General features: G+C 36.9%; 3 protein-coding genes across 3 annotated transcripts; 1 reads left to right on the top strand and 2 right to left on the bottom strand.

Annotated features, from left to right (window-relative positions):
• Nucleotides 1-5,688: 5,688 nt before the first annotated feature.
• Nucleotides 5,689-9,036, top strand: LOC141668121 (outer envelope pore protein 16, chloroplastic). Its single transcript, XM_074474825.1, has 6 exons — nucleotides 5,689-5,935; nucleotides 6,051-6,102; nucleotides 6,512-6,543; nucleotides 7,576-7,609; nucleotides 7,725-7,792; nucleotides 8,664-9,036. The coding sequence occupies exons 1-6, from the start codon at nucleotides 5,822-5,824 to the stop codon at nucleotides 8,802-8,804; spliced, it is 441 nt and encodes a 146-aa protein (XP_074330926.1). The 5' UTR covers nucleotides 5,689-5,821; the 3' UTR covers nucleotides 8,805-9,036.
• A 344-nt stretch (nucleotides 9,037-9,380) lies between these two features.
• Nucleotides 9,381-12,115, bottom strand: LOC141667212 (pentatricopeptide repeat-containing protein At1g07590, mitochondrial-like). Its single transcript, XM_074473613.1, has 2 exons — nucleotides 11,673-12,115; nucleotides 9,381-11,166 (listed from the first exon to the last, which is right to left on the bottom strand). Exons 1-2 carry the CDS (start codon nucleotides 11,994-11,996, stop codon nucleotides 9,916-9,918), a joined length of 1,575 nt encoding a protein of 524 aa, XP_074329714.1. The 5' UTR covers nucleotides 11,997-12,115; the 3' UTR covers nucleotides 9,381-9,915.
• Nucleotides 12,116-12,254: 139 nt separating this feature from the next.
• Nucleotides 12,255-12,906, bottom strand: LOC141667213 (metallothionein-like protein 1). Its single transcript, XM_074473614.1, has 2 exons — nucleotides 12,703-12,906; nucleotides 12,255-12,595 (listed from the first exon to the last, which is right to left on the bottom strand). The coding sequence occupies exons 1-2, from the start codon at nucleotides 12,825-12,827 to the stop codon at nucleotides 12,502-12,504; spliced, it is 219 nt and encodes a 72-aa protein (XP_074329715.1). The 5' UTR covers nucleotides 12,828-12,906; the 3' UTR covers nucleotides 12,255-12,501.
• Between the last annotated feature and the right edge of the window lie 3,029 nt (nucleotides 12,907-15,935).

Here is a 15,935-nt window from a genome sequence, read left to right on the forward strand (position 1 = left end):
TGCTTGAGCTTTAATGGTAGTCCTGGGAATGAAGCTTAAATTGAACTGGCTCAACTCCACATCCCAATTGACTAGTCTTCCCGAGACATCTGGCTTGTGAATTATGTTCCTTAGGGGCTGATTTGTGACCACCCTGATTTCTCTTCCTTGGAAGTAGTGCCTGAGTTTTCTTGAAGTTGTGACTAAGGCGAAGACAAACTTCTCCAGTCTTGGGTATCTAGTTTCCGCATCTTTAAGAACTTGGCTTACGTAATATACTGGTTGTTGTCTTCCACTCTCTTCCCTGATTAAGGCAGCTCCTACTGCTTGTGCTCCTGCTGATAAGTATAAGTAGAGAGGCTCTCCTGGTTGAGCTTTAGTTAGGACTGGTGGCTGAGAGAGGTAGGACTTGATTTCCTCAAATGCCTTTTGGAACTCCGGATTCCAGTTCACCTCTTTCTTGTTGGTTGCTCCTTTGAGTAAGTCGAATTATGGTAAGCACCTCTCTACTAGCGTTGAGACAGATCTTCTTAGTGCTGCTAGGGAACCTGTTAGCTTTTGTACATCTTTTTGGGTCCTAGGAGTCCTCATCTCCTAGATTGCTTTTATTTTCTCCGGATTGGCTTCTATGCCTCTATTGCTGATCATGAATCCTAAGAACTTGCCTGCTTATACTCCGAAGGTACATTTCTCCGGATTCAGTTTAAGTTGGTTCTTCCTCAGGTTGTCAAAGCACTCCTTCAGGTCTTCTACGTGTCCTGATATAGTTGTTGATTTAGATATCATATCATTAACATAACACTCCAAGTTTCTCCCGATTTGAGACTTGAATATCTTGTTCATGGCTCTTTGGTAAGTGGATCCTGCGCTTGTCAGTCCGAAGGGCAGCATCACATAAGTATAGACTGCTCTGTGAGTTATGAATGCTGTCTTAGGTATGTCCTTCGAGTTCATCTTGATCTGGTTGTATCCGGAGAAGGCGTCCATGAAACTTAGCATGATGTGTCCAGAGGTAGCATCTATCAATTGATCAATATTGGGGAGAGGGTATGGGTCCTTCGGGCATGCATCATTCAGATTAGTGTAGTCCACACACATTCTCCATTTGCCGTTGGACTTCTTCACCATAACCACAATAGCTAGCCACTCCGGGTATTTGATTTCTTTGATGATTCCTGCTTTGAATAGCTTCTCCATTTCTTCATCAATGGCTTTTTGCCTCTCCACGGTAAAATTCCTTCTCTTCTATTTCACTGGTTTTTTGTTGGGGTTTACATCTAAGCTGTGCATTATTATGGACTCATGTAGTCCGGGCATATCTCTTGGACTCCAGGAAAAAACATCTTTGTACTCCCGGAGCAAGGACATTAGTCTTTCTTTGAAGGACTCCTCGAGTCCTGACCCAACTTTCACCTTCTTGTTAGGACTGCTTTCATCAATCTGGACTTCTTCTATTTCAACTGCAACTTTGATTTTTTCTTGTTCTTTGTTTGAAACCATTTGATGAATTCGGGCTTCAGAGTTTTTCTTCAGATAGCAGTTCACTTGTTCTGACTCTTTTGCTTTGTCTGCTTGCATGGTAGGACTAGCTTGGTCTAGGACCTGATTTGCCTTGTCGACTACTATGACTTGGTTGCTTGCCGGTCCTTGTGAACTTGGCATGTTTTCTTCTTGGCTCGGACTTGATTCAATGAGTTGTACTTCTTTTGATGTTTCTTCCCTTGGTCGGGGTCGGTGTTTCTTGATGCTTTGTTGTTTGTGAAGGACTGTGGCCTTCCTCTTGTTGTCCTGATGGGTTTCTGCCATGACTAACCCCTGGTTGTAGCATGTTTCAGTGACTCCATAATCTCCCTTTATCTCCCCGACTCCTGTCGGGGTTGGAAATTTGATTTTGAGATGGGAAATTGAAGTTATTGCTTGCATCATAGTTAGAGTTGACCTGTCGATAATTCCATTGTATGATGAAGGAGTGTTGATGACATAGAACTTTATGACATGAGTTACTTGGTTAGGAGCAGTTCCAAAAATGACTGGTAGATATAAAGTTCCTTGAATCGGGACTAAGTTGTGTCCGAATCTATAGAGTGGATCCCCCCGGCAATCGTTCCTAACTGCATTCGATCCACTGTGTGCTTGAAGAGAATATTTATTGAGGAACCATTGTCTATGAGCATTCTTCTTACTTCGTTATCAAAGATGTCCAAGGTGACAACTGAAGCTGCATTGTGATGAGGGTTGACTCCTTCATAGTCCTTACTACTGAAGGATATCACCATATTTGGGAGTGATTAGATTGATAGCACTTCTTCGCCGAAGTCCGGGCTCCGAGGTGGGGAGTGGGAGCCTCCTAGGACTACATTGACTACATTCTTTCATCTCTTTAGCGCTTCCCCTCTGTTGTTATTGTCCCGGGCTAAGTACTTGTTCATATTTCCTTTCTTCACTTGGTCCTCAATGAAGTACTTGAGTGATAAGCAGTTCTCAGTCTTGTGGCCATGGGTCTCATAATAATCGCACTGCCTATTGTAAGGCCTGCTCTCCGGAGGAGTTTGCATTGTATTCGGAGGATAATATAAGGGTTTGTCTTTTACCTCCTTCAAGATTCCCTCCTGGGTCATGTTGAGAGGAGTCCATTCCGGCTCCTGCTTGGGCTCCCGGGGTTGCTTTGCGGGTCCTGGATCGCTCTTTGACTCCTGCTTAGGACCGAGTCTCTGAAAAATTGGAGTAGTTTATCTTTTTTGGCTTTGTTGGTTTTGTTTGAACTTCTTGTCCTGATGGTAACCCCTTTCGGCCGGTCATCAGTGTTCTTACTCCTGGACCCTCCATTCCGGGTCATGCTCATTGCCGGGAGTACATCAGTTTCCTTTATGAATCTGGCAGCCATGGAGTAAGCTGCTGCCAGACTTTGCGGCTCCTTATTGATCAGTTCTACAATATATCCCTCATTGTGCTATGGGTCCAAGTTTCTCCTGAAAATGCTCAAAGCTTCGCGCTCATCTAAGCTCGAGACTTTGTTGATTTCTTCCTGGAACCGGCACATATATGCAGAGAGAGACTCACTGTCATGCTGCCGGATTGTCTCCAGGTGACACATATGCATTTCATGCATTTTGTTTGCCCGAAATCTCCGGAAAAAAGAAGCGTGGAACTCCTTCCAACTATGGATGCTGCGGAAGGGGATTTTACCGAACCATCTCCGGGCCCCTCCCTTAAGAGTTGATGCGAGAACCTTGATTTTGTCAAGTCATTTTAGTAATATATTTGCGCGATCTGCTCAAAGTAGTTCAGGTGCTCCTTTGGGTCTCCTAGACCATCAAAGGAGTCAAAGTTGTAGTGTTTCAAGTCCCGCTGTCGGGGAATAACCTCCAAGGAGTGGCTGAAACGAGTTAATGTTCCTCCAATTTCTACTCCCGAGTCTTTGTCCATCTTTCTTTGCAATTTATAGATCATATCTTTCAGATCTTTATGCTTTTCCTCTTCTTCATCATCAGAAATCAGCTCCGGAGTAGGGTCTCTTCGGGTTCTCTTGGTCCTAGACATGGCCAGTAGCTTTTCTTCTTCTAACTGCATTCTTCTTTGGATTTTTAGCTCGAGCTTTGCTTCTTCCTCTTTTCTGATTTGCTCCCGCATCTCTCCCAACCATTTCTGTTTAGCAGCTTCTGCTTCTTTCTTATTTCTCTGGTCCTTCTTGTTTTTCTTTCCTTTGGCTCCAATCCGGTCAAAGACAGATCTCTTAGATTGCTGGGAGTCCCCGGACTCCTCCGGTTCTTCCTCAAGTTCGGCTTCTTCCTGGAGACGGGTTTGCTCCTGCCTATAGAGCCGGATTGCTTCTGCCAGTTCATCACTTGTAAGGTTGGCCATCTGCTCTTCGACCACCGGTACATTAGTATATTTGTATTGGTTCAGCTCAATAAGGCTTCTGGCGTCCCAGGTGTTTACAATTTTCTCCACAACGGGAGTGTGTTGCAATGGTTGCTCCTGGAACGCTTCTCTGTCGGCTCCGGGGTCAAGGGCCTGGGAGTGGTCCGGCTCCTGGACCTGAGTACTAGCAGATGGTCTCCCAGAAGTATGCTTTCCTTGTTTTGCCATTGACTCAAAAATACCAACAACGACTAACAAATATTTCCGACTAACAATATGGATCTAAGGTTGCTTCACGAGAATCGAAAAAACTATCCCAAACAATAACAAGTAGTAAAAAACAGCTTTCTGGGACTAGTCAACAATGTTGTAGGATAAGTGTAGTGGGGTTTTAGAACACAAAGGCAATATTCAAACTATAGAAAAATCGGGGTTCTAAAATGATCAAAACTAACAATAGCACACACAAACGTGACTTAAATCAACAAAACAGGGTTCACACAAATGTGGCCTAAAATAACGAGTACACACAAACGTGGCTTAAATAAACAACATTCATTTTTATGAGAGAGTTTGGTTGATTGGGTTCTTACAAGTTAAAGAAATGGACTCTTTAAAGAGCTTGCTGATGAAGGTGAATCCAGGGGCACCGAGATCCAAGGATGGAGAGCCCCTCATTCTAGCGCCAAATGATAACTCCTGGTGGCGGGGCCGCTCCTTCGACGCCGTGCCTGGATCCTTCGCCGCTATGGAGGTGTAGCTGTAGTGGGGCTCCTACAAAACAACGCCGGAATGGGGGTTTGGGTCCCGCGGCGCCTCCGATGTGAGTGTAAGAACTCGCTTTTGGGGGAAGATGAAGATAAATAGAAATGCAGGGTGACCGTGTGTGTATATGAGTGTAAGAGAGTGATTAACCCCAAAACCTTACCTTCTCAGGCTATTTATAGCCAAGGATAGGGTTTTGGGGTTGGTACCTTTAAATCATATTCATTGGTTCTGGGAGCGGAGGACACCTGGTTAGAGTGGATACTTTACACGTGTCAGTGCGGGACTGGCCAAGGAATGTTCTGAGGATCTTCTGACACATGCCCTGATTATTCCCATGATTGATGGGTAACAGTTGTCCCTGTCATGTGCTTAGGCAAGTGCCTCACGTACTGGGATTCCCAAGATTGGGAGTGCGGGATCGGGCCAGTCAGGACTGGCAATGCGCGGGACTGGACTGAGTTAGGAGTTCAGGACTAGTCCTTACAGGAGTTATATGGAGTTAGGAGTACAGGATTAGTCCTTGCAGCTACATGTCCTATCAAGTATATGTACACTATCAAATTGACTATTATCATCACTCGAAAACAATTAATTGGATCGAAATTTCAATGGCTAAAATTAAAAAAAAACTCATATTTAGAGACATTAAGTACCCAAATTTCAATAAATTAGTAGATTAGATCAACTTATATAATTTCTAGTTGTAAATATGACAATATTTATATTATTTCAAAAATGGTTAAGTTGTTTTGTTGATGGAAAATCTGCTAAGTTGTGATAGCTTGAAATATAAAATGATAGATTGAAATTCATAATAAATATATCGCAATATTAAGAATGAGCGTTAGCTGTGATGTTTAATAAAGTATTAACTATGCCAAATATTTCTAAAATAAGTTATATCGAGAAGTCGGTATATATCAAAATCACAAAGTTATACAAGTACAAGCTAGTATATTGCAAAATGTATTATTGTTTATAATAATAATAATTAATAAGTAATTTTTATTTTTACTATTATAATCAAATTTGAATGTGTAATGAATTGAGTCTAAAGAGTAAAGATAGATAAGATATCTTATCCTAGAAAAAAGGCTTCAATAAAATCAGGTGACACTTTGAGTGTAGTGTGAACTTTGGAAGTAGAATAAGCTCAGCAGCTAGAAGTGAAGAAACAAGAAACAAGAAACAAGATCAGATCCATTCAAACAAAATGCCACATACAGGTTTTGGAGCCTCGCTCAGCTCGCCCAAGGTGGACGTTGCAATCGACACTGGCAATCATTTTCTCAATCACACTCTCGATGGTTTCTTGAAAATCGGCTCTGTATGTATATCAAATACTACATTGTTATGTATCATGTTTATAACCCACATTGTGCATTACCTGGATCTGTATTAGAAATGGGTTTTCAAACTGTGATTTGTTGTATGCTTCTCAGGTTGCTGTAGCTAGAACAGCTGCCGAGGAAACTTATACTGCTGTCTCACAAGGTACTAGACTATTACTACATCACTACATCATATTTTACACAAATTTTGAGTTTCTTATGTTAAGTAATAAATGTTGATCAGTTTAATAAATATCTCTTTTTTTTTTTAAATTTGCTTTCCTATTGATTTAAATGTGAATTTGATATCTATGTTCTAAATATAGAGTCTGGGTAAGATTGGTTGGGATGATTTTTGGGAGATAACATATATTTGATGTAAACAGTCGTCATGTATAAAAACTTTGAAACGATTAACTTTGATTTCCTGTAAGATGAAAAAATGCAGTTGCTAAATGCCAATGCACACACTAGGAAACATAAATTTATTGAACTTCTCAGTAGATTGTTTATCGTTTTCTTGTCTGAAAGTGTATTTCGTCTGATCCGTACAATGGAATTGGATTTTTCAGGGAGCATATCGCAGCACAAGTTTGAGCAATCGGTGAGATTTATTAATTGTATTATCTTTGTGTCAAATGGAGTGAGCTGAATAAGAAGATCTGTATGTTACACCTGTGCCCTGTCTTTGTTCACCGGTGCTGCTCTCCCATTCTCTTTTCTGTGTACTAGTTTATATGACAGTGTAAAATTCTTTTTACATTTTACTGTATTGGCCTTAATATTTGTAACATCCCCTCTCGAGTTAGGAGGGGAAAAGAAATTGACAACTCCTAACTTGCCAAGTAATGTTACAGATATTAAGGCCAATACAGTAAAATGTAAAAAGAATTTTACACCGTCATATAAACTAGTACACAAAAAAGAGAATGAGAGAGCAACACCAGTGAACAAAGGCAAGGCACAGGTGTAACATACAGCTGTGCTGGCAGAATTAGTTAGAATAAGGGAGAGACACTTTCTTCTTTATTAAGCAATATTGTAACAGATCTTCTATATAGAAAATACACAGTTTCTTCTTGTTCAGCAATTCACTCCATTTGACACTTTGTTACTCTGTTTATAACTATATGAAGTAGTGCTCCATGTGCATGAATTTCTGGACCCCCATAATAGCGCTAGTAAGTCACAAGTCACAGTATGCTGGTGTGAACCAAACCACGAAAAACAAGATACTGTGAGAGTAATAATTCGAGGCTGACCTAGTTGCGAGAAACAAACTTTCCCCTGATGTCTGGATATGTGAAATTTTTTGAAGCTATTAGATATGGAATTCACTAGTCATATGACTCATATCTTAACCCCCTTCCCTCTCCTACACACATTTACTATGTCGTAATTGTTTTTTACAATTATTGGGTCCCACTTATCAGAATACAGGACTATCTGGCTGTGACAATGTTGGCAACCTCATGTTTTTTTTAGTAGCATCCATACCATGACCATTCAATCTTTCTAGTGTCTGTTTCCATAAATGAATTATGTTCTTGTAATCTTGGTTGTTTTTGTAGATGTAAAGAAACATTATGTAAAGCATCAGTAGATAATTAATTTAACAGTGTTTTTTTTGTTGCAGCTGAAGAAAATGTGTAAAGAAGGTGTTTATTGGGGTAAGTTCCTGTAAATATTGATCTAGTAAAAAAAGAAGTCATTCCCTAGGTTGTTGCTTGGTTCTTTGATTTTATAATATAATTCTAAGCATTCCCCGATTTTGATATGTTGTAGGATCAATAGCTGGGGTATATGTTGGTATGGATTATGGGGTGGAGAGGATCCGTGGCACGAGGGACTGGGTAATTCATCTACTTAACATATATCTTTCATAACTGAACTGCTTGTACATACGATTAGGCAATCTGGCTAAAGAGCGTCTACAGATATTAGCGCCGAAGTGTTGATGCTCCCTGTTATTATCCTGTCTATAAGTGTTGAGTTGTATATTCTGTTTTCCTTATAGACCACCCTTTTTATCTAATGACCTCAGATTCTGTTAACTTAATTCTCGCCTGTAGCCAGTTCAACCAAAAATAAACAAGACCAAAGGATTTTGTCCCATTTTTTCTTTACAACTTCATATCAAATAATTATCCTATGTTTCAAGAAACTGAACAACTTTAGTTCTTCCCTCTTTTTACACTAACTTACCCTTTTGATCCCTGTAGTTCTACGGAAATACATTTTGGGTTTCATAGTTTGCAAATGAACATTCTACACCCTCATCTTTGTAACATGTTACAGTATCCACCCTTCTTACGAATTTCTGTTAATTTTGACTGTTACCGTTAGTTAATAAAGGAAAATTTTGGTCATTAGTTAAAATATTTATTTTTCAGAAAATAAAATAAACTCAAAATGCATATTTCACATTTTTTTTAAAAATAAAGCGTCTTATTTGTATGAGTTGGATATAATTTGTAAAGAATAAAATGAAAATAAATATTTTAATTCCAGAGAACGTTAGTAGTTCATTTTTTTTCTTCTAAAATTGTAATAATTAAAATTTATTATAATTGAATATAATTTTTTTAACGTTACCGAAGTTATGGGATGTGAAGTGTTGATTCTAAAACTATTGAACCCTAAGTGCAAAATTCCAAAACCAAAGAGATGCAAAAGTAAATTATCCTCTTTTCATTCACAAGTCATAACATTCTAATGCTGCAGAAAAATGCACTAATCGGCGGCGTGCTCACTGGGGCTTTGATATCTGTGGTCAGCAGCAACAAAAGGGACAAAATTGTGAAGGATGCAATTACAGGAGGGGCAGTTGCAACTGCTGCAGAGTTTATCAACTATCTGACTTAAGGAAAAACCACCGCAGTACTCACATTGGCTAGTTGTGATGATATTTAGTATCTTATTTTCGTGTTCTCTTAAATTTGTCGACTTGTAGACATACTAGCACTGTATATGTTGGCAAATTAAGTTCAAACTATCAATTTGAATTATGTAGTCGTAATTTTCACCATACTGATTCCAAGTAGTATTAACTATTAAGGATAAGTTTGGAGAAATAAAATTGCTTTGCATGTCATCATTTCTGATAGTCTTATCCTTACATATTGCAAAGTTATGTCTTGAACCATAATGAAGCTATTCTGGTGTTTTAATTGACCTTGAATTTCCTTCATTTGCGTGTTAGAAGTAACATCCAAACCCTAGTTACACAGTGAGGCGTAAAATCCCAGGGCAGATTAAGTTGTGAATTTGAGCTACAGAATACATTTATATTTGCTTATGTGCGCCAATTGTTTTGAGTCAGGTAACCGACTAGTACAAAACTGAAAATGAGCTGAACGCCTCTATATGACATACATTGCTGTTTCATTCTCATTATTTCCTTGAGAAATGTTTGATAGGTATGTATCACAGCAAAAAAAAATATCTCAGTCAATGATACAGATTATAAAAGTAACACTAGTAATAGACGCTCACATCTGCCAAATTTACATTCGAGCAAGTACAATTGATTGTGAACTTAAAAGCAGAAGCTCTAAAATAAACTAAACTTGTTTGGAGGATTTCTTTCTGCAGAACAATGCATATGTACCTGTAGATCAGATTGTCATAACAGCACCCAGCTTCTCGGTAGGCTCACTAATCTCTGGGCATGACTCCCAGCTAGACACATATAAGCTATACAAGAAATCACACCTGTTTGGAGGATTTCCTTCTGCAGAACAATGCATGTGTACTAGCAGGTACAGATCAGATTGTCATCTAATGAACACATTGAAGGAGAGAATCAAACAAAAACGAGACATTCACATTTTGCAAAACGCAGCAGGAAAATTCTCCACTACTTGCTAAAATATTAATACAGCTACAGCATTGTGCATCAAACTACCATCCTTATCCCTTTCTAAATTTTTGATAAAAGAAAAAGCCCCTCTATATTTTACCAAAGATAATTACATTAGGTTTGAAACTGTTCAGTATGCTTCAACAGGCTGTAGGTCTCTGAATCTGGCCTAGCCCCTCCTAAGATCATCCTCCTTAAAAGTTTTGGATCATATATTTTGCCCTTAACATATGCTTTGATCAGGGTGTTGTACACAAAAGTATATCTTGTATAATTTGCTCTCTTTAATTCATCAAATAGCTTCTCTGCATTCTCCACATCACCCTTCTCTGCAAATATTTCAACCATTGAATATGTGGTCTCTAACCATGGGGTTGATTGCCTAATTTTGGTGATTGCTTTGTGATGCATCCCCTGCTCTAAAGTTTGCAGAGCTTCATTGACTAACCCTGATTTTAGGAAACCTAAAGCAAGATGTCGATAAGTTATAGCATTTGGTTTGCATACAATCCTTTCAATATCTTTGCACAGTTCTATTGCTTTACTAATAAACCCATGTTTACAGTAAACAGATATCATTGAATTGAACTGCTCAGTTGACTTCAATCCTTGCTTTGTTTTGATTTCATGCCAAAGCTCTTCAGACCGATTTACCTCTCCAATCCTACCAAATGCTTCAATTGCCAGCTCAAAACTTTTGGACTTGACATGAGGAAGTTCTTGTAAAGACCGCCATTTTCTTTCAACCTCCTTCCGGTTTCCCAAGTACCCATACAGCATAATAAGTATGTCTAAAGTTGACCAGTTTTTCCCGGTCATGCACTTCTCTATAGCTTCAACATAAGTTTCACATACAGTATACAATCTTGCTTCAGCATGTGCAATTCCCAATATGCAGAAAGATATTTCATTGGGTTCAACTTTTGCTCGCTTCATATCTTCATACACACTTACCAACCTATCAATGTTGTGTTGATTTGCTTCTATTTTCATTAAAATGTTAAATGTAGAGACATGAGGAGTCACTTTATCAGCTCGCATCTGTTTCAAAATTTTTGGAATGGCTTTCTTACGTCCAGGGCAGGAATGAAGAACAATTAGCCGATTAAAACACAAGTGCGAGATTGAATAACCAAGTTCCCTCATTTTTCTCATGTAAGCAAGTGAAAGGGTAATCTTGCCCTTATCCAAGCACGCAATCACCAGATTGTTATAGAGCAACTCGCACTGAAATTCTGATGGTACACAAGAGAAGAGTCTCTCACCTTGAGAAACTCCATGAAGCTTAGTGGTAAATTCTAGTAAATACGAGTAGTCTAGTTGCTTAGGCCTATAAGGTCTTTCCCTGATCACCCATTCCATTACCTGTTAAAAAAAAACCCAGCTCAATTCCAAAAAAAACCAATATGCTTTCATGTATCAATATTATTATCCACCAACTGTTTTCCTGTCATATTAGATACTAAATATTGGGCAAATCCATTTCTCAACCACAATGATTGTGTGACCAACATAAATTAGATACACATGTTTGAGATGCGTATTATAAAAAACTGGTTATACGCATGTCTAATATGTATATTTTCGGCATTTCTTTAGGAGATGCACACAATGCATGGTAGTATTTTTACACTTGTGGGATAAATGTATTTTCACATCCTTAACGCTTCATATAGCAACTTGTAAAAATTGTGTGTCCTCCCGAGTTTGGCTCTTGGTGTGCGCGTGTGTCAATACAAAAAGAAGAATTTTTTCCCATAATATCCTCGTAAAACAGGTAATACAGCTAAAAATCGACATTTATCGTTGAGGCATAACTACAAACAGTTGGATGTAAACATCAAAAACAAGAAAAATAAATGCAACATTACCTCAAGAGCACGTTTGTTGAGTCTACGCTTGCGTAAACGATTAATAGTATGAAAAATATAGCCTCTCTGAACTGGAAAGCCATCACCCATCCAACTCTGAAAGGCTGAACTAATTGATTCTCCTCGTGGGAGCATCTCAATTCGACTACACAAAGTGGTCGCTTCTTTATCTTTTTCTTCAACATTTTCATCGGAGTTGTTAGATGTTTGGCTACAGTAATGATAACAATTGGGTTGAGTTGGGAAAATAGTCGACGCAGGGCGAATATTTCGACGAATTGCCTGAATAATTTTTGTTTTATTGAGTAAGATTAATGTCTGCATGTTTGATCAGATTAAAATATGTTGCCTGATGCAGGTACAGAAGTAGTCATTTGCTTTCCATATCAGAATATATATGCCAAAAATGCGGAACATTTAAACACACCAAAAATTGGTTGGATCATTAGTTTTTACTTTAATATTTTGATTTTATTTAATTTTGTAAATAGTGACATTCTTGTCATACACCAAATTCTAGAATGAAGAACAATTAGCTAAATGTTGTCATCTTTATGGCATAATAAAAAGATTCATCAGACATCTAATGAAGCATTATATATGTAACACATATTTCAATACCAACATAGCACTTGATTACATAGGTACAACATAACTGTGTACACTAATCTAAGCCATCAGAAAATCCAGTAAATGGAAATTCTAGAGGTATAGATCATAGATGCCTTATTTAACATTCATTTATTTAAACTGAACATTTATAAAACAAAGTCACAAGCTGCTTAGTGTTTGTTGGTACACTCCATATGTATATAAGACATGCTGATGATCAGCAGTTGCATGGATCACAGGTGCAGTTTGATCCGCACTTGCAGGCGTTTCCCCCTTCTGCTCCGAAGCTCTTCTCAGCTCCATCGAAGCTGCTGAAATATATACCAATTTCAGTTGTCAGTGTTCTTGTCTATAAATTGTTTTCTTTTCATTTTAAACAAGTTGAACTTTCATTATTAGGGGCGGGGACAATTCATACCTCTTCATTGGTGCAACACCGACGATGATTGTGGTGTTCTCCAGGTCAAGGTGAGCACAGCTGCAGCCGCTTCCACATTTGCAGCTAGAACCGCAGCTACAAGATGATGATCCACAGCTAGACATTTTCTTCAAACTGCTGTAAGAATTGAATAAGCAGGTTATACTTGATATAGAGGGACTTGATCAGTTCTTATTGAATCATCCTCTCCTGACATGCCCTATTTATAGTCAAAGAAGGGAATCAGAATGCGATGTCCACCATACATTTGTATGAATCGCTACGTAGTTACGTATATATGAATATGATTTGTTTGTCTCCTCCACTACTCCCAAGTCCCCACCTAATGGATTAAAGTCTACTTGATATATTCATTAAATTCTATCATTTTCACCCAGTCAATTAAACTTAGATTAGTGGTATCTTAGGTAGAAGGGTGTGTCTCATATACTCAATTGGACAACTGCAGAAGCAACCTCATTAGGAGTTTTATAATTTTTAACTCTAGTTAGCTTGTTTCTTCTTATCCTTAATTTTATCAATTCTCTAATCAAATTAATGTTATAGTATAACCATTGAGCCATTGACTTGTAACAGCAAACAGATTGCAGTCGTCATTCATTACATAATCCCTTTTAAATTTTACTGAGGATCAGTTCTCTCCTTTAAATTTGTCTCTCGGAGACTTGTTTTTTAAGTAAATTTTACTTCATTAGTGTCGTAATGTCAAGTCTTCACCATTTATAACCTAGTATACTTCATCAACAAAATTCAACACCTTAAAGTCGTTAAATCCTTGATATATATTGAATCCCGTACCTTCTTTTTTGCCGCTACATCTGTTTTTTCAGCAAATTATATCTAAAAGTTCAAATAATTTGTTAGCATACCGACGTTGATCTTGTTCAAATAATTGTTTGTAAGAAAAGGGAGTAAATCAGCGCAAGTTGTTGTGATGTAAGGATAAATGAGCGTGGCATCAAACTGACCTGACTTATAATTACTCATAAACAAATCATTTAAGAGGGCACAAAGCATGCTGCTTGTACTAAAGTAACTAAACAATTAAAGTTGTCATCCTCAAACAGCTGCTTGACATTTCCTTGTTTGGAAATCTTATATAACTAGATACTGCTTATAACTCCACCATTTTGTTGATCGGCCATTATCCTCTGTATAATTTACAAGACTCTGAAATTTAAGATTGTATCATCCTCTCATTCATCGCCTAATCTATTAGTTGTTGAAGCTCCCTTTAATTTACCAATGTGTAATATTTGGAATCCTAGTTACCGGTGGAATCCAAAACATCTCTGGATTGATGGATTGATCTCGACTTATAGATATAGAGGAACATTATTCTCAATTATAATGCTGTTATTTTTTTTGCTTTATTAGAAACAAATGTTGTTTAGAATTTAGCCAGCGATCTTATATACCGATATCAACTCCTATGAATTAGAATTAGGCCGGCTATGACAAGTTAGCCTCTGTACCATTTTTTGTTGTTGCCATTTTCATATTGCATGTTCAAGTTTTGATCAATAATTTTTTACCCTCCCCAGACATTGGTTGGATTGATGATAGTTTCCGGACTACATTATCCACTCATTATTTATTTATTTATTTATTTGTTATTAATTGTATCACATTCAAATTACATGCATAATAAAATCGTTAACAAAAAGGGTGATTTGTACCTATAAAACTGTTTCATTTATCATATAACAGAAATATAACAATGAATTATGAAATATACAATATAGTAAAATTTGATGATATGTTGCAGAAAATTAAATTAAATTTAGTATTAGAATTAATATTAAAAAAATAGGTTTTTGTGATAAATTTTTTAAAAACACCCTTCTCAGACAGTAAGGAAAAAATGAATCGTAATCTTTAATCATGTAATCTTCAAATTTTCAATTCAATTTCAATTTTGAGTGCCTTCCTTCTTTTCTGAATAAATCTTATATTCCGTCGTTTTCTATTGAACTTCAATATAACTTGCACTAAATAATTTTGTCCATACTAATTACTTGAACGCTAATGCCTAATGCCATTGCGTTTACTCTTCATGCAGCTTCGACCTCTGCCAACAAACATTCAACATCTCTTTTCCTTTCTTCCGAAAGTATTAAGTTTTTAATGTGAATTTTCTTTAATTTGTTTCCCCTTGTCGTAAATTATGTATCTGAAGAAAGAATTCCTCCGACTAGAAAGTGACAAGGGATCGAGTAGAAAGTGGCAATAGATTGAAATAATAGACTTTTGTTATGTATATTAGTGGATGTAATATTCTACATTCTAATCTTTGATCTTTCACATCTATGTATCTTAGATTTTTGATTTATGAATCTTGATTCTATAAGTCCATGCACCTTGTATCTTGTAGGCCTGTGAATATATTCTTAGTGTTTACTAGCACTAACTTTTACAAATTACTTAAAATGCCCTTCTATATTTTCCTCTTCTTAATCAATTTTTTACCCTTTTTGTCATACAAAATTCAAATACAGGATCCATTTTAATAATCCGACCCGGTTACAACCCATGGATTTATCCAAATTCAATTTATCAATACAAACAATACTATATTTAGCGGATACTCCATACTCACTATCCATGGGTTCCGGATACTCCATATTCACTATCCAACATATTTGTCCTAATTCAACATGGTAACTACCAATATTACAGCAATCACAATTATTCTACAAAGAATAAAAGGAATGTCCGATCACAATTATCATCTAATATATTTCAATTTCCTTGATTGTAGAGCTACATTATTCTGCTGATTCTTCTTTGTAAACATAATTTTTCATCGCACAATTTGTTGCATAATCAAAATAATATCATACATGTCCATAATTCATTCTATAATTAATTGTTTTATGATTATAAAATCACTGATTTATTATTCAAATCATAGAAAGCCGTTATTAAGTGCTTATTTGTCGCTATATACATCAATTACTCTCACTAATTAATATATTACATGAATCAATAAAAGTTAATAGGCATATAAATTATTTATTAACAAATTACACCCTGGAAAAATATAGATATAACTATAGTTCTAATTGATTCTTTTTATGATTTACAGAATCAATAATCGAAATAATATCATACATGTCCATAATTCATGTTATAATTGATTGTTTTATGTTTATAAATTCACAAATTTATTATTTAAATCATGGAAACCGTTATTGAAATGCTGATTTGAC

The sequence above is a fragment of the Apium graveolens genome, chromosome 6, assembly GCF_009905375.1.
Source record: "Apium graveolens cultivar Ventura chromosome 6, ASM990537v1, whole genome shotgun sequence".
In the NCBI taxonomy this organism is placed as follows: domain Eukaryota; kingdom Viridiplantae; phylum Streptophyta; class Magnoliopsida; order Apiales; family Apiaceae; genus Apium; species Apium graveolens.